Source organism: Macrobrachium rosenbergii, chromosome 3, assembly GCF_040412425.1.
Source record: "Macrobrachium rosenbergii isolate ZJJX-2024 chromosome 3, ASM4041242v1, whole genome shotgun sequence".
NCBI classification, from domain to species: Eukaryota; Metazoa; Arthropoda; class Malacostraca; order Decapoda; family Palaemonidae; genus Macrobrachium; species Macrobrachium rosenbergii.
This window is the reverse complement of record NC_089743.1, coordinates 53,117,076-53,131,787: the sequence shown is the minus strand read 5'-3', so window position 1 is coordinate 53,131,787 and position 14,712 is coordinate 53,117,076. Positions and strand designations below refer to the sequence as shown.

Genomic DNA, 14,712 nt, shown 5'->3' with positions numbered 1-14,712 from the left:
TATATATATATATATATATATATATATATATATATATATATATATGTGCGTGTACGTATATATGTATGTGATCATGAGTTCAAAGTTTTTAAGGCCCAGGAAATTCTTCTTCATTGATTTAGCAGGTAAAATCGAAACAAACGCATTTACTGCTGTGTGTGTATTAGTTGGGTTACATTACTTAAAGCCTTTATTTTCTCCAAGTGTTACTATGGACCTTTAATTTTAACTTTATTTTTATAGTAAAGTTCATAAAGTGAAATAACCTTTTTTACAAATTAACGTATATCAAAGAAATAAAATAGGAAGTATCAGAAATAAATATTGTTAAAATAAGTCGCACCGTTAGCCACACATCCCAACAGAAATTATATACATATATCGGCAAAGTAATACCAAATTACCATCGACAGGAAGTGGAACAAAGACGAAAGAGAGAGAGAGAGAGAGAGATAAGGATAAAAGAGACAAGAGCTTGATTGCGGTGGGAGGAATGATGAGTGAAATTTTTTTTTTTTTTTTGGATGCTATCGCCAAAGATATTTTCATCTGTTTGTGGATCACAATGAACCACTTGACAGCAAAAAAAAAAAAAGAATGAAAAAAAGAAAATAACAAGTTGATAAGGCTTCAGGTCCCGCCCATCTGCCGAAGTTTATCATCGAACCCTAAGTAATCACAAGGAGCGATCAAGCCAATACAGTGGCGTTATTTCATTGGTACAGGCCATTACACATTTTCTTCAGACATAAATTTCAAACCTGAATTCCTTAAACTTACTTCTGTCTCTCCTGAACTTCGAGAACAAACGGTGTTGAGGAAGGTGGATTCAGTACAGGCAGTTTCTACAGGAAGAACCTATTTATTAGAAAATATTTATTTTGTCAAGCATACAACAAATAAGTTACTACAAAGACGAAGCCTTCAAATTGACGCTCTAAAACGTGTTCAGTATCACGAATATCAATCAACTTGTGTGATTTCATTTCATTATGAGCAATTCTGTTGCATTGTCGAATATATATACAAATACATTTTCAGTGCCGCACAGCAAACAAGTTGCACCTATGATATCCGCAGATTATTTTCAAAATGCCCAACATTACTGGTCTCTGTGGGACCCTTTATATCCACGGGAGAACTGCAATGAATTTCATGTAAACGACGCATCACCACATTCGAAACTGTCAAGATGTTTCGATGTATCTCAAGAAGCTATTCGAAACGGGGGCGTCTGCAAGACCGCCGAAAAAAAATGACTACGCAAGAGATTTCGACCGACGACGGAGAGGACCACGGATATCAGTCGTCAGACAGCCCGCTGTCGAGTGACGCCGGAGCTTTCCTCGAAAATTCGGACCTGGCGGGCAAAAAGAGCCTGGAAATAAACAACAACAAAAGTGAGACGAACTCAGAAGACCGAACCGTTCGAAAGGAAGCGTCAAACAGCTCAGCCTCTCCATTTTTGGCAAAAAGCATTCACGACGGCCTCCTCTGTTGCACGAACGGCTTTTTCGCTTTTACGAACGCACTCTTCAGCGAATTCGAAGGCAACTGTTCGTGTACGACGCGCACGCTCGTCGACTGGCAGACCCGAGTTTCGTGGACAAACCCCGTCTTAAGGCACCAAGTCAAAGTCAACGAAGCGACTTTTCGAAGTCCTTTCCGATGTGAAGACACCAAAAGATTAACTCCTTTTAGTCTTCCGCGGCTGTTGCCGGTAGATGGTTCTCGTTACTTGGACAGGAGCAGGCCTCCTGGAGTGTTGAGTAAAACAAATTACAGTGAAAGTCACGGCGAGGCTTCTGTAGTTAATGGAAGAAATCCCGTAGCGAGATATTCTGAAGGTAAATACCTTGCTCGGTAAGAAATTCTTTTTCACTCCTCATTTGGACTCTAGTTATTATTATATATATATATATATATATATATATATATATATATATATATATATATATATATATATATATATGTATGAGTGTGTATATATGTATATATATACATATATATATATATATATATATATATATATATATATATGTAAGTATATATATGTATATATACATATATATATATATATATATATATATATATATATATATATATATATATATATATATATATATTAATGCCACATGAAGTCATGTACAATCAAAAAAATGTATGGCGTGTCCAAAAACGGCGACATGAAACTCAAATTCCCATCGTAGAAGAATAATGACCAGTTAACCAAACGTCCTATTCCGTGAAAACAATAAAAAAATTATTTTCCTTATTTTGCTTTCAGCTGGTAAAAAATATTTTTGTTTACACGCGGGCTGCGGAAGAACGTTTTATAGAAACGAAGAACTGGCGAGACACACCAGAATTCATACAGGGCAGAAACCTTTCCTTTGTCAGGTGAGTTGCTGCATGTTGAGGTTCCAGTCCCACCTAATGATTTTCTTCTTGTAAATAAAAATGAAGAAATAGGCGTATAAGTAAACTTGTTCTGTCAAACAGCTGAGATATATATATATATTTATATATATGTGTGTGTATGTATATGTATGTATGTATGTAAGTATGTATGCATAACTATATATATATACATATATGCATACATACTTAAATACATACACACATATATATATATATATATATGTACATATTTATATATGTACATATTTATATATATATATATATATATATATATATATATATATATATATATATATATATATATATATATATGTATTATATATCTATATATGTATTATGCATAATACGTATATGTATACACATATATATATATATGTATATATATATATATATATATATATATATATATATATATATATATATATATATATATATAAACTTTTGATAGTAAATTATTACTTATGACTACTTTTATTCATTTACTGTTAAAAATTATATATATATATATATATATATATATATATATATATATATATATATATATATATGTATATAAATATATAATATATATGTATGTATATATATATATATAATCAACTTTTTGATAGTAAATTATTACTTATGCGACTATTTTTATTCATTTACTGTTAAAAATTATATATATATATATATATATATATATATATATATATATATATATATATGTATATAAATATATAATATATATATATATATATCAATTGTTTGATAGCAAATGTTCACTTATGCACCTCTTCTTATTCATTTATATTAAATAGTTGATATATATATATATATATATATATATATATATATATATATATATATATATATATATATATATATATATATATATATATATATGTATGTATATATATATATATATATATATATATATATATATATATATATATATAAATACATATACATATACATATATATACTTGTGATGAAAAGTTATCTTTGAAATATTTTGCGTGCTTAATTCAACGAATATTATTTGCTGAAGCTCTCAGCCAGAGTAAGACGATCGAAACAATTCTAAAGAATCATCAAGAATTATCAAGTTTATTTAAATAAACAATCAACTCAAACTTTCAAAGAAAGACTATGTTTTCTAAAGAAAAAACTAATTATAATGCAAAGAAATATTCAAGGAAACAAAAATCAACCATAGCTATAACGGCAAAGTTTCTAAAGAAAAATTATCATTATGCTAACAAATATTTAATGAAACAAAAATCAACCACAGCATCCAGGGAATGACAAAGTTTTCAAAAAAAAGAAAAATTATTAATTTGTTATGCAAAGAAAAGAAAAATTATTAATTTGCTATGCAAACAGGTATTCAAGTTCATTATTCAAATTTCTTCCAGCTCTGTGGCCGCGGTTTCGTAAGGCGAGACCACTTGGCCAAGCATCAGAGAACCCACTTACCAGCGCACGCTAAACGAACCTATTGTTGTCCTCTTCCTGCGTGTGTTCACAGGTAAATGACAGTTTTATTTTTTCACTATTTCAACTGCTATCAGAGACCTTGAAAACTAAGGTAGTGAATTTCTTCACGTTACACTTTGGGTGCGTCCACGCTACAGTAAAATATGTCCTGAACATGCCGAAACTTGTCGCTTACTTGTCACAAACATGTCGGAAACTTGTCGCTTACTTGTCACAAACATGTCAGAAACTTGTCGCTTACTTGTCATAAACATGTCAGAAACTTGTCGCATTCTTGTCACAAACATGTCGGAAACTTATCATATACATGTTACAAATATGTTGAAAACAAGCCAACGACTGCCATACGTATCACTAACAAGTTGAGAACAAGCCAGCGACCGTGAGGGGAGGACGTGGCTAGAACCACCAATAACTGGTTGACTTGTATTCAACATGTTTGTGATGTGTGTGTGATAAATTGCCGACTGTTTGTGACATTCTTACTGTAGTGTGGACGCAACCTTGCTCTAATCGGTGAATTATGGCAGGCAGGAATAACAAGATTTCGTATTTAGCAATGTATCCTTCCAAATACATTTTGATATTGCAAATGTTATCCTGTAGGATAAAACAGCTGTCTACTTGTCGAATTTATATACATAAATTTATATAAATATATATATATATATATATATATATATATATATATATATATATATATATATATATATATATATATATATATATATATATATATATATATATATATACAGTATATATATAATATATATATATATATATGTATGTATGGTAGAATCGGCTGCCTTATATTGCCTCCGCTATGGGGCGCTGATGTAACCTTAAGAAGTTCATTGTCCGGTCATAAATGGCAAAAATATATTCTTACTGCATGGACATGCAATAACTTGTAAATGGATAAGTAATAACATGCGTGTTCTCTTTAAAAATATTACATGAAAATAAAGATCGACTGAACAGTCATACTGCTTTTCGTATCTACTTTATTTATGGACACAAGTGTACAAACATTTCTTCTGATTATTATTCAGCTACTTTGTATCTAGCAAACTGACAAGAATTCAGTTTTGTCGTGGATTTGAGCCTTAGTTCTTAATAAAATCTCTAAAGTGTTAGTAAAAACACATGAAAGAAGGCTATACGTTATTGTCCTCAAAATTCAGTGGAATAAATTTATATTTTTAACGTTTTTTTCCTATATAGTTACACTCGATCAGACGCCTTAACACGACACATGTGGACAGCGCACCAAATCAGGGCCCGCCAGGCTTCGCGTCCTCGAACCAGAAGCTTTATCTTACAGAAACCGAAGAATTTACCGCCGAAATCAGAGGCTGCAAGGGTTCCGATGGACAGCCCTTCAGCCGGACCTGCTCTTGTTTCGTTGTCGCCAAAAACCAGAAGAAATGAAGGTTACGCTGTCGATGGATTACGTTCTGTGGAGCCTGTTACTGAGGTACCCTTGAATTTATCTTCTTCCCTGAGGCAACCGACAGAGACCCGTTTGTCTACAAATTATGGTCCCAGTGAGACGCATCTACCTGCACCCAGCCTCGAGTTGTTCGCTAGCAGAAATACAGCTTTTAGAGTAATTAAGAATTCAAGAAGACGGTTGTGCTAAGCGAACAGCTCTAACTGAATTAACGAATATAAATCTACTTATACGAGTAACATGAAGATTTCTTTTCATCCTGAAAAGGGGAGTTCAGAAAATCAAGATTAATGCAACGCGTGGCATGCACTGATAGTCGTTTTCGTGAATAAAGATCTCTACATTCAGTATAAAGATTTTCTTAACCAAAAATGTAATCAAACGGAATCTGTTTGCCCAACGCTAACAACTCAAGTGAAAGAAATAGGTGAAGCGGCTGCGGGAAAGTATTAATTCCATATCCGTATGATATTCATTTGGTTGGGGAGGGATCATTGCTAGTGACTTTATGGCAGTCGTTTGAACATGATTTCAGATGAGGACAGTTACAACATGTCCAATTCTGATGGTAAAAGCATGGCAAGAAATGCAGTTGCTTTTCTGTTCTCTGTTCGAATAAACGAACACTAGCTCCCTCTGTGAAAGTAATTTCAAAACATGAGTGTAAGAATTAAGAAATAAACAACGCAGAATAACACGAGCTCATCCGATCATATGTCCGGAATTGAAACTAAATCCACTCCTCACTTCTCGACATGGTGAGATTAAAGACCAGATCATTAGCCTAAATGGAAATTGGTGTGATTCTAAATTTAGAGTAAGCTAAGACTGAGCTTGAGAAATCAGCATTCCAAACAAAATTTGGTGTACATGGATGCTAATATGCAAGGAAAGGCAGTAATGGTTTAAGTTCTCAAACATCGCGAAATGTACTTTTAATGCAGTAGTGCTTAAGTAATTCGACTCGTCATGCATGCAGGTACTAACCTCTTCGATCCAAAGGCGTATGCCATGGCAATTTTTGGAGAAGACAGTGAATTCGGAGTATTTTTGTCCCCCATGTTTATTCCCAATTTTTGGTTTAGAGGGTCTGTTCCAATGCCGTTTTTAATCACTGGATTTCGTTTCCTACAACTATATTGACATATAATACTTCTGAATTAAATTTAACGTTTAAATTTAATACAGAAGTATTATATGCCTTTCCTTAAATATTAGCATCCGTGTAACACGGTAGAAGCCAATAGTAATTAGATTTCTACAATTAAGACGGAATATATTTAGCCTGAACCGATTTTGATATCACTTGCTGAAGTGGGACGTTATAATAACCAAGCTGTCAACAGAGAGAGAGAGAGAGAGAGAGAGAGAGAGAGAGAGAGAGAGAGAGAGAGAGAGTCTCAAAAGGTCCCTTCTCACCACAATAGTAACTTTCTATTTCTGTGTGTCTGTCTGCCAGAAATATTCTTACCCTTAAGTATCGTCGACTTGACGCTTGTTTGCACAAGAATCCAAAAGAGTAAAGCTTTAGAGAATGACTCCTGTTTTCAAATGAGCAACGTATCAGAATTAACGATATTGCTCTGAAAGAAAATGCTGACCGGGAATTTATTGAGCTTCAAACCACTTTTAGGTTCTGATGACTTTCAGTGTTTTTGATAATGAATCCTCTCGGCATAGAAACTGAGCCCAATAAATTCTTTAGTATAACGAAAAGATCAATATTTTTCTCTAATACAATTCCCCGTAGTGGGGTAGTCTCGTTATGCGGCGCACTGTAGGCATTACTTAAGGTTCTTTGCAGCGTCCCTTCGGCCCCTAGCTGCAACCCCTTTCATTCCTTTTATTGTACCTCCGTTCGTATTCTCTTTCTTCCATCTTATTTTCCACCCTCTCCTAACAAATGGTTCATAGTGCAACTGCGAGGTTTGCCTCCTGTTACACCTTTCAAACCTTTTTACTGTTAGTTTCCGTTGCAGCGCTTAGTGACCTCATAGGTCCCAGCGCTTGGCCTTTGTCCTAATTTAAATTCTAAATTCTGTATCTTCTTTAATACAAACCTATCACAGCATTTCTCTTGAAATGTTCAACTGTGCAAGTTATTTAATGACAAGGAAAAACTAGGTTTGTATCACTTTTTCACTTATGAGAATTTTTTAGTTAACTTTTATCTTTTATCAAGTTTCGAAAACTGCATTTACGAATGCCTGTGAAACATTAAAATTGCCTTACGCTCCAGTGCCCATCATTAGCAAACGCAGTCTTTCCCCCCACGACCAGACAAGAAATGCAATAATCAATCGTGAATTAAAAAAAGTGAATGGTTCTGAAAACCGAATTGCAAAACCGGGAGCCAGAGTCGTTCATTACCCTTCGTAAAGTTTAGCACTGCCGAAGGGAAAATGAGTTTTCAGCGAATTTCATTCGCGCGAATATGAGCTGTCGGTAAAACCGATTTTTCAGCCATTAAGAATCTCTCAGGTTGAGGTAAATGCATTAGAATGTGTGTGTGCCCGCGTGTTCATTCGGCCCCGAAGCCAGTTTTACTAGGTTCATTGGCCTTGTGCAAGATCGAAATGCTTTCTGGTCTAAAACTTAATAGAATATCACTGGTTCTCGACCAGGAGGAAATTCACCCCCTCCCCCGGGGCCACCCCCATAGCCCCTCCCCCCCACTCCCCCAGGGGCCGGGGGGAAATTTCAGAGTTTCAGCTGGGTAATTGCGACCACAGATTGGCAGATTCAAACTGTCTCTTGGACCACAAAAAACACAGTGTGCATCGGTCCACACTACTGAGAGGTCACGCTGGCCTTTCTCTCAGCTAACCTGTGTTTGCATTATTGTTTTGTTGCATATTATTTGGAATGCAGCTTTTGAGGCAGAATTTTGAAAAGGAGGGTGGTAATAACATTTGAAATTTGGTGAAAGGGTGCATGGGCCAAAAAAGGTTGAGAACCACGGGACTAGACCTCAAGTCTACTAATGCCGCACCGTACAGGTTATCGCAAATTACCCGCTTGTTAGTTATACTTGTGTATTTTCCTGTCAATTCATAATACAGATTTTTAACAAATCAAGCTTATTGCACCAGCTGCTGTATTTTCAGAAATGCTACGTAAAAGGTCTCTGTGCTGAGTTTTTAATTTTTCCCTCTGAATTAACGACACCTGTGTCATTGTTCAAGAATGCAACAACTATGACCTTTTGTGATAAAACACCATTTTTTTATTTTTACTTTTTATTGAAAGGATTAAACTTACATTATTTACAATTACAATAATTACAATATGGTTACAGTATACATCAACTCAGTATATATAGGCATTTCTTTGCATAAGCATAATCCCCCTAAACTGACAATTTACACATCTTGCTTTAGTTACTGGCTAATCAAAAACAGTAATTACTCTTTTGTGAAACTCTATTAGAAGTTTTCCTTGGAGGAAATGAGAAGACTGAAAGAATAAAAAAAAAATGGACTAGAGTTAAAGACACTGATTTGGGAGAAGTACATAGAAGTAGATAAACTTCAAGAAAGCGATGATAATTGCATTTTTGTTTAAGGAAGTAAATGGCTCGAGCCTTTTTTTTTCCCGAGATTCCAGCTAAAAGATTAATCAGCAAAAGCTGTTTTCACATAAGAAGTTACCCGAGAATTTCTAAATACATTTTATTTTCCAATTCTTGTTCAAACTTTCGGCAGCTGATGAATTATTATTATTAATTATTGATACAAGTGTAGGATTATAAATTTAGAAATGTTTGAAGAATCATTAAAGCCGTTCGAAGTTTAAATCCCTTTATTAACAGAACACAAACATAAACAAGTTAAAAATGCGCCGACGTTTCCTCGGAGCAATCGAGTTTTCTGTACATCGTATAATCAAGGCCACCGAAAATAGATTTATCTTTCGGTGGTCTCGGTGTAATGCTGTGTGAGCCGCGGCCCATGAAACTTTAACCACAGCCCGGTGGTGGCCTGTCCTATATCGTTGCCAGAAGCAAGATTACGGCTAACTTTAACCTTAAATAAAATAAAATAAAATAAAACTACTGAGGCTAGACGGCTGCAATTTGGTATATTTGGTGATTGGAGGGTGGATGGTCAACATAACAATTTGCAGTCCTCTAGCCTCAGTAGTTTTTAAGATCTGAGGGCGGACAGAAAAAGTGCGGACGGACAGACAAATAGCCATCTCAAAAGTTTCTTTTACAGAAAACTGAAAAAGGGGAATTAATCCAGAAGAGTAAGAAGTCTCGCAACAGAGATCTACAGTGTCTTTTTAATGGAGGAATACGATATCGACGATCCTGGTGTCATGCATTATCTTCGTTAAAGACTAAATTTTAAATACTCTTGATTTGGGCGTCATAATGAAGCTCGGAATATGAGAAAGCTTCGTAATGGAAGTTTGGCTTCGTCCTCTCCTCTATAATGAGAGACGCAGCGACGCATCCGGTGGAAAGAGTAATGACTCTTAAGGCGTGACTCAGCGAATTAATATTGGTGCGCATAAGAATAAGTTCGGTTTTCACATGGATGTTAATTGACAAAAGATTCGACGAGGAAAAATACTTATCTAACTACGCACCTTTACTTTGGGTCTGGTCATTCCTTGAATGAGTAACCATCAAGAAATGTCGGATGCCATCGGCACACGAGCTCCTTGAAAATATTTGAGGCCTGGCGTAGGGTTAGCAACCTCATCACAGCAATACTTGCTGAAAACAGGAAGAGTGGCACCTTCTGTGTGTGTGTGTATATATATATATATATATATATATATATATATATATATATATATATATATATATATATATATATATATATATATATATATATATTATATATATATATATTTATGTATGTATGTATGTGTGTTATGTGTGTATAAATGTTACAACCATTCACAAACTGGCGAAAATTATTCCATTCTTTCTTTATTTCGTGAATCTCTTATGACGATAATTAACAAAAATTGTAAATACTACTTACGTCTTCAAATTCCATAGATCCTTCAATATGGCATGCTCTACCTCTTCAATGTGAAACTCATTCTCTCCAGTGTCAAAGTCTACCTCTTCAATGTCAAGTTCTTCCTTTTCAGTGTCAAACTCTACCTCTTCAATGTCAAGTTCTTCCTTTTCAGTGTCAAACTCTACTTCTTCAATGTCAAACTCTTCCTTTTCAGTGTCAAACTTTCCCTTTTTAATGTCAAACTCTACCTCTTCACTATCAAACTCTTCCTTTTCAGTGTCAAATTTTACCTTTTTAATGTCAAATTTTACCTTTTTCAGTGTCAAACTATACCTTCAATGTCAAGTTCTTCCTTTTCAGTGTCAAACTCTACCTCTTCAATGTCAAACTCTTCCTTTTCAGTGTCAAACTTTCCCTTTTTGATACCTCTTCAGTGACTCTACCTTTTAAATGTCAAACTATACTTCAATGTCAAACTCTTCCTTTTCAGTGTCAAACTTTCCTTTTGATATCTTACCTTTAATGTCAAACTCTTCCTCTTCAATGTCAAACTCTACCTCTTCAATGTCAAACTCTTCCTTTTCGGTGTCAAACTCTACCTCTTTAATGCCAGACTCTCCGTCTTGAATGTCAAACTCTCCCTCTTCAGTGTCAAACTCTTCCTCTTCAGTGGCAATCTCTTCTTTAATATCAGTCGCTTACTCTTAAATGTCAAATTCTTCCTCTCCAATGGCAAACGGTTCCTCTTCATGCTTCTTCATATCAAGTTCGTGCCAGTTCGTTTACCTGTGCCCTGGACATCAACCCTCTGTAATTGTTTCCCACGTATCACAAAGTTTTCGAAAACTGACAGCGCGTTTACTACGTCTTCCATAGCCAAAGTTTATTGCCTCCGGTTACATACCCTTGGAGTATCTATTTCACAATTTACTGGCATCATTTTTTCAATGTCCTTCGGCATGTCTGGTCCTAAGTTATATACACCAATGTAACAAGTCGTCTTACCCTTAAAGTGATATTAAATAATATCGTCACCTGTTCATATTTTATTATGCTTTATATTATATCGTTATTACATTATAGGCACCGGTAAATTTTCTCAATAATTCAGAAGACAGTTTAATTTTTCACTCATTTAACAGCTAGAATATTTCATTGTTAATTTATTTTGGCTAACTATCCATGCAAATTTGTTGAATCATGTTATCGATATCGACGCTGCTTTATCTGCTTCAGTTTTAATAACTATCAAAAAATATTAGATCACTTTTCCAGTGATAATACTATTTCGAAATATATTCATTTGATCCTTTTCAAATGTACGATAACATTCCAGTTATTGTCGAATTTAATTGATAAGTTGGGCGTTCACACTTTCATTGTATGGGCTAGATAACAATAACTTTGCATGTCGCTTCAGAGAGAGAGAGAGAGAGAGAGAGAGAGAGAGAGAGAGAGGCAACTTGATTGCTGAAATATAGTTTCTGGGAGTTTCTTGTTTCTGATGTTTGTTTATATGAAGTTAGTGAGTGGAATATTCGAAGTATATTTGGGAACACATTCAGCTTCCGAAGTTGAACTGTTCAGATCACCCAACTATCAAACTCTGGGAACCATTCAAGGAGATTCAAAGGATATGCTGGTAAAGCTGTTATAACTTTACCTCGGTATATCGATCAAGGAAACAAACATACACAAACACAAACACACACACGCACAGACACACGCACACACACAATATATATATATATATATATATATATATATATATATATATATATATATATATATATATATATATATATATATATATACACACACACATACATACATATACTGTATATACGAATATATATAAATATATATTTTTTGTTCCTGTGAATTACTATCAGATTTTATCATTTTTCGGTTTACCTCTTATTAAAATGATTTACCGTTACCATTTCATTTGATTATCCTTTGTGTATAGTATATACCATATTTACTTGATTTATATTAGTAGCTTAGTCACTGATGTATTATATATATATATATATATATATATATATATATATATATATATATATATATATATATATATATAAATATATGTATATATGTATATGTATATATATATATATATATATATATATATATATATATATATATATATATATATATATATATATATATATATATATATATATATATATATATATATATATATATATATATATATATATATATATATATATATATATATATATATATATATATATATATATATATATATATATATATATATATATATATATATATATGTATATATATATATATATATATGTATATATATATATATATATATATATATATATATATATGTATATATATTATATATATATGTATATATATATATATATATGTATATATATATATATATATATATATATATATATATATATATATATATATATATATATATATATAAATATATAAATATATAAAATATATATATGTATATCTTGTCTTAGCAAACTGTGTGCTGGCCTGTGAGAAGGTATATCCAATGCAGGTGGCATTTATGCTGACGTCGGTAGTTTCCACAGTTAGATACAGTGGGTATCTGACCCGTTCATTTGTGCCTTCTGATCATGGCCAAGATGCGTGGAGACAAACTGACAGATTGATAGATGTGTTGTGATCCTTCGAACACTGAACAGTTGTCGTCACGCTTCCGGGGAGGGGTTATTAAGCAAGTGCGTGCGTATGTGCACTGCATATATTATCAAGGAACCATACAATAGCTATTCACTTCGAGTTCCGGCTGGGTGTGATTCGCTCTTTGTGCAGTGTTATTGGATAAGAAGAGCCACTGTGGGAAACGGTTACATGTGGCCATAGAAGTGAGTAAGATAACTCATTAACACTTTTTCCAGACATTATGTGGAACAACCACTTTGTGTTGCAGTGAAACTCCTCTGTTCTCCATTATGCATTTCTCTGTTTTGTTCTCCATTATGCATTTTTCCGTTTAAATATCCATTTCTTTTTTATACACCATTCCAGGTTTTAATATATGATATGTCTTATGATCTCACTACCTTGAGATCAACAGGTTCTATACAAAACAAGCAGTTGGGTTGTAATGGCTAACGAGAGGTAACAAACAAAGGAGGGAGGCGCAGAACAAAACCAAAAATTTACCTTAATATTAATTTATTTACAAAATTTACAAGTGAGTTAGGTCCAGGAGAGAAAAAAAAACTTAAAATGACCAAGTCAATAAACCAACACATGAGACAGCAACATAAAATTCACATAATTAAATTCAAAAGAATCATAATACACAGGCAGCATAATATCATAAATAACATTAGCAACAGTAGATAAAAAAAACAAGCAACATAAAGGAATAGGTCAAGAGCCGTAAAACCAACACTGCAGCACAACTAAACAGAGCCGACACGGCAACCATCAAGTACTCAGAAGCAGTTCCCTAACACTGGACGCCCACGACAGAGTCGAGACGACAACCATCGCATCTAAAAAAATTGCTCTCCGCTGCTCTGCTGCCGTGACCTGCTGCTGTCCTGGACTTGACTGGCGATGTCTGACACCATCCACCATACGTCAACTCGCCAGCTGCTTCTTCTTCTTCGTTTTAACGTGCTTTTCCCATTTTTTATATGGGGTAAGCACTATGCCTTCTTTTTGAAGGACTTTTGATTTGGCGTTGGGGTAGGCCGTAGCCTCGATCGGCTGCCCTGCCTGACATCGCTTAGACCCCGGTAACGATGTGTACGTGTATCGTACCAATCCCCAGCTCCCTTTCTCCCAGCAGCGAGGAGAACTGGGCGGTTAGGTCGACAGTTCGGACGTGTGAGGTGTCTGTTATGTTTTTAGAAGATGTTGGAGTGGCTTTGTTTATGTGTGTATTAGTCTGTAACACCCATTTGCTTTTAGCAAACCTATCCATTGATTACATACGTAATCCCGGGGTGTCTACACGGATAGCAAAGTGTCCACCTTCTCTGACCAGTCAGCTGCGGATTTGAACCCGCGCCACGAACCTCTACGAAGTCTTAGGCCGCTGCTCTACTGACTGAGCCATCAAGGCTCCTACGTCAACTCGCCAGCAAGAAAAACAAACACAAACAAAGGAGGCAACAACCCACCAAGGGGACAATCGGCAAACGATTGTTCCTAACAATATGTTTCCTATAACAGGAATTCTGAGTTCGTCCTGTGAGGACGAATATTTTGGAAGTGGTATTCTTTAACATACTCTGTGACATTTATTTTGTTCTAGAATAATTATGACCCTTTTATTTTGTTTGATCACCATGGTGTTAGTCACTATTATTGGTTGGTCTAGAATCATTAATTCGATTGTTTGTGAGTCTG

General features: G+C 34.3%; 2 protein-coding genes across 2 annotated transcripts; one reads left to right on the top strand and one right to left on the bottom strand.

The window, feature by feature from the left end:
- The first annotated feature begins 455 nt into the window (after window positions 1-455).
- Window positions 456-5,697, top strand: LOC136855679 (uncharacterized). Its single transcript, XM_067132974.1, has 4 exons — window positions 456-1,847; window positions 2,288-2,400; window positions 3,816-3,928; window positions 5,122-5,697. The coding sequence occupies exons 1-4, from the start codon at window positions 1,193-1,195 to the stop codon at window positions 5,537-5,539; spliced, it is 1,299 nt and encodes a 432-aa protein (XP_066989075.1). The 5' UTR covers window positions 456-1,192; the 3' UTR covers window positions 5,540-5,697.
- Window positions 5,698-10,343: 4,646 nt separating this feature from the next.
- LOC136851275 (involucrin-like) lies at window positions 10,344-13,935 on the bottom strand. The gene is made up of 3 exons (XM_067125262.1): window positions 13,791-13,935; window positions 10,794-11,011; window positions 10,344-10,619 (listed from the first exon to the last, which is right to left on the bottom strand). Exons 1-3 carry the CDS (start codon window positions 13,933-13,935, stop codon window positions 10,344-10,346), a joined length of 639 nt encoding a protein of 212 aa, XP_066981363.1.
- Window positions 13,936-14,712: the final 777 nt, after the last annotated feature.

What these genes read in the sequence shown, in the direction of transcription:
- LOC136851275 (XM_067125262.1), bottom strand. Translation starts at nt 13,935, where the DNA reads ATGGTGGATGGTGTCAGACATCGCCAGTCAAGTCCAGGACAGCAGCAG. An exon ending in TGTTAGGGAACTGCTTCTGA is followed by an intron (nt 11,012 to 13,790) that starts GTACTTGATGGT and finishes CTGATATTAAAG; the next exon opens with AAGAGATTGCCACTGAAGAG. An exon ending in AGGAAGAGTTTGACATTGAA is followed by an intron (nt 10,620 to 10,793) that starts GTATAGTTTGAC and finishes GACATTAAAAAG; the next exon opens with GTAAAATTTGACACTGAAAA.
- LOC136855679 (XM_067132974.1), top strand. Translation starts at nt 1,193, where the DNA reads ATGTTTCGATGTATCTCAAGAAGCTATTCGAAACGGGGGCGTCTGCAA. An exon ending in CGTAGCGAGATATTCTGAAG is followed by an intron (nt 1,848 to 2,287) that starts GTAAATACCTTG and finishes TTTTGCTTTCAG; the next exon opens with CTGGTAAAAAATATTTTTGT. An exon ending in AGAAACCTTTCCTTTGTCAG is followed by an intron (nt 2,401 to 3,815) that starts GTGAGTTGCTGC and finishes AATTTCTTCCAG; the next exon opens with CTCTGTGGCCGCGGTTTCGT.